Source organism: Battus philenor, unplaced genomic scaffold, assembly GCF_028537555.1.
Source record: "Battus philenor isolate CCGP_79_NKW_IND1 unplaced genomic scaffold, ilBatPhil1.0.hap1 SCAF_19, whole genome shotgun sequence".
In the NCBI taxonomy this organism is placed as follows: Eukaryota; Metazoa; Arthropoda; class Insecta; order Lepidoptera; family Papilionidae; genus Battus; species Battus philenor.
In genome coordinates, this window is record NW_027181681.1 from 6320758 (window position 1) to 6323455 (window position 2698).

At 35.1% G+C, this 2698-nt stretch overlaps 1 protein-coding gene across 1 annotated transcript; it reads right to left on the minus strand.

The window, feature by feature from the left end:
• Positions 1–721: 721 nt before the first annotated feature.
• LOC137921423 (uncharacterized) lies at positions 722–1649 on the minus strand. The gene is made up of 2 exons (XM_068764182.1): positions 1295–1649; positions 722–1214 (listed from the first exon to the last, which is right to left on the minus strand). The coding sequence occupies exons 1-2, from the start codon at positions 1334–1336 to the stop codon at positions 861–863; spliced, it is 396 nt and encodes a 131-aa protein (XP_068620283.1). The 5' UTR covers positions 1337–1649; the 3' UTR covers positions 722–860.
• Positions 1650–2698: the final 1049 nt, after the last annotated feature.

A 2698-nucleotide genomic window follows, 5' to 3' on the forward strand; every position in this document is an offset into this window, starting at 1 on the left:
ACAAAGCATCTCAAAAATGTTTTGATTTTTTATTTTACTTGGCAAAACCATTTTATTGTTTATTGCATTCGCTTTTAATATCTCCTAATATAAATGTTAATACAGTATCAATACAAATAAATGGCTGATTAAAGGGTACAGTTATTAGAATATATTTTGAATTATACGTATGTTTTCAGTTGTTTTTAGTTGCCGTCACCGCATTTCCTTCAGAAGAAAATAGATCAAAACGTGACGTAATGGAAACTATGAAAAGCGCGTGGACTGAAATGGTTAGGACACTCAGCGACGCCGGGGATGCCGTGGTCAACGTTTTTAAACCAACTGAAAGAAGTGCTATTGACAAAATGGTCGATAGTATTAAAAGTCTTGGCCAGAAATAAAATAATTACGCTCTTGAAAATGTGCGGCAACATTATGCGAAATGTTCATTAGCCGTTGTTACAATTGGCAGGCGTTGCCGATAAATTTAACTTATAAAATTAAGTCATATTAAAGTAATTTTTTTATCTCCTTGAAATCATAACAAAAATATGTTTGTCTATCGGTATTATACGTAGAAAAGGGTTTTCTGGATTATTCTGACTAGCCTTGAATAATGACGTGTATTTGTGTGTCTTGAATGTATATGTCGCAGTAACTTTTGTTTCCGTAAACATCATTTGTGTTAATAAGAAACATTTTATTTAATATCAAAAATAAATTTTAAACAATAATGTTTCACTTTTATTAACATATAAAACAATTTTTTTTGGTAAATGATTATACACGAATCAAAAATGTTTATTATAATATTTGGTGGGCATATAAAAGGCCTAAAATAATAATAAATTGAAAAATCATAAAAGGTGCACGAATATTTAAACGTCGCTACAATATCGTTGCGATGACAAATCAAAGCTGACGCCTTTATGAATATCTGCATTAACAGAACTGTCACTCAAAATATCTATGAGTTTATCTGTAGCTGGCTGCAAACGCGGAGCTGGACTTTCCGGATAATCAGGTCGGCTGACGTAGTCATCGTCTTGATGGTGACGCGACGGCATAATGAAAATACCCGCCGTTACTTCCTTCTTGATCCCTTCATCTTGTTCTTGCGCAATCTCGAAGTTTCTAATGCGCAAATCGTCTATACTGTATTGGAAATGTTCTGGCTTATGTCGCTCTCTACAGAACATGCAATACGCTATCCACGCGATTAAGAACACTGCCTGTAAAATGTAATATCTCCATGCATTACTTCATTAAAAAACTGATATGAAAAGGAAATGTTAACTGTATTAAAACTCACCAAAATAACAGCGCAAACAAATCCAACGATGAATGTGCTCATTTTTCGTTTATTTTAGCGTTTTTTATGTTTGTCGCAAGAGACGTGCTGCAAGCGAGGTCAGTTTGGAATGGTCGCCGTTCGTTCGTTGCGTTGCGCTCAATTAAAGTCAGTTGCGACTCTTTTAGTGTGTGATGTCATTGGGCACGATTGAACCAGCTTCATTTAGCACAATAGGTCTTATCTCGACACGAAATTGTATGATGATCAACATAAAGATATAGTTGGAATGTATACGTGTGATTGGTTTTGCGCTCAACCTGTAAGTAACAAGGCGACTTGATATATTTTTCCTTAGTTGACGCGCAGCGCATGTATCTTGAAGGTCGTAAATTATTGTTACATAGTATTGAGAAAAAGGCAAAGGTGTAAACAAACGATCGCACAAATATTATTACAGTGTAAAAAAGACTTTCAAAAATTATATTTTGTATCTACAAAGAAATCATGATATTACACTGGACAAAAAATGTATTAGTTTTATTTCTTTTATTAACGATATTAAAAGAATGGATTGAATATAAGATATTTATCTGATAGTAGAGATTAATTAAAAAAAAACATCTTGCGAACTACATTATTTGTAAGTCGTGTAGAAACACGTCGTGAAAATATTTAACTAAAAAGTTGTGTCATGTCTCGGCGTGGCCAGTACAAATATAGTACTATACTACTATATACGAGGGTGAATCAAAAAGTTCTTGGAATCAATATTAAAAAATGCAAAGATTTAAATAATAATATTTTATTTTTCTACATAATCTCACTCCAATGCAATGCATTTAGAATAACGCGTTTCTAACTTCCTTATTCCTTGTGAAAAAAAATTATTTTCTTGACTCTCGAAAAAGTCCTCTACGGCAGCTATAACCGCGTCATTATCGTGAAATTTTGTTCCACGAATTTCCTCTTTTAATTTTGGAAATAAGTGAAAATCACTTGGGGCTAAGTCCGGAGAATATGGTGGGTGGTCAAGGAGATTGAAGCCAGCACAGCGGATTGCGTTGAGCGCAACTTCCGATCGATGAGCAGGAGCGTTATCTTGAAGGAACAACACGCCCAACGACAGTTTTCCACGACGTTTTTCTTTAATCGCTTCACGCACTTTCGGGATTAAATTTGCATAATAGGGTCCAGTAATCGTCTGGCCTTTTGGCATGTAATCAATAAAAAGGATTCCTTCACTATCCCAGAACACAGAGGCCATAACTTTGCCAGCGGTAGGAGCAACTCGAAATTTCTTAATGGATGGAGAGGATGGTCGTTTCCAAGACATGCTTTGTCTTTTAGTTTCAGGATCAAAATGGTGGACCCACGTTTCATCCATGGTGACAAGACGACGGCAAAAATTATCCGAATCACGCT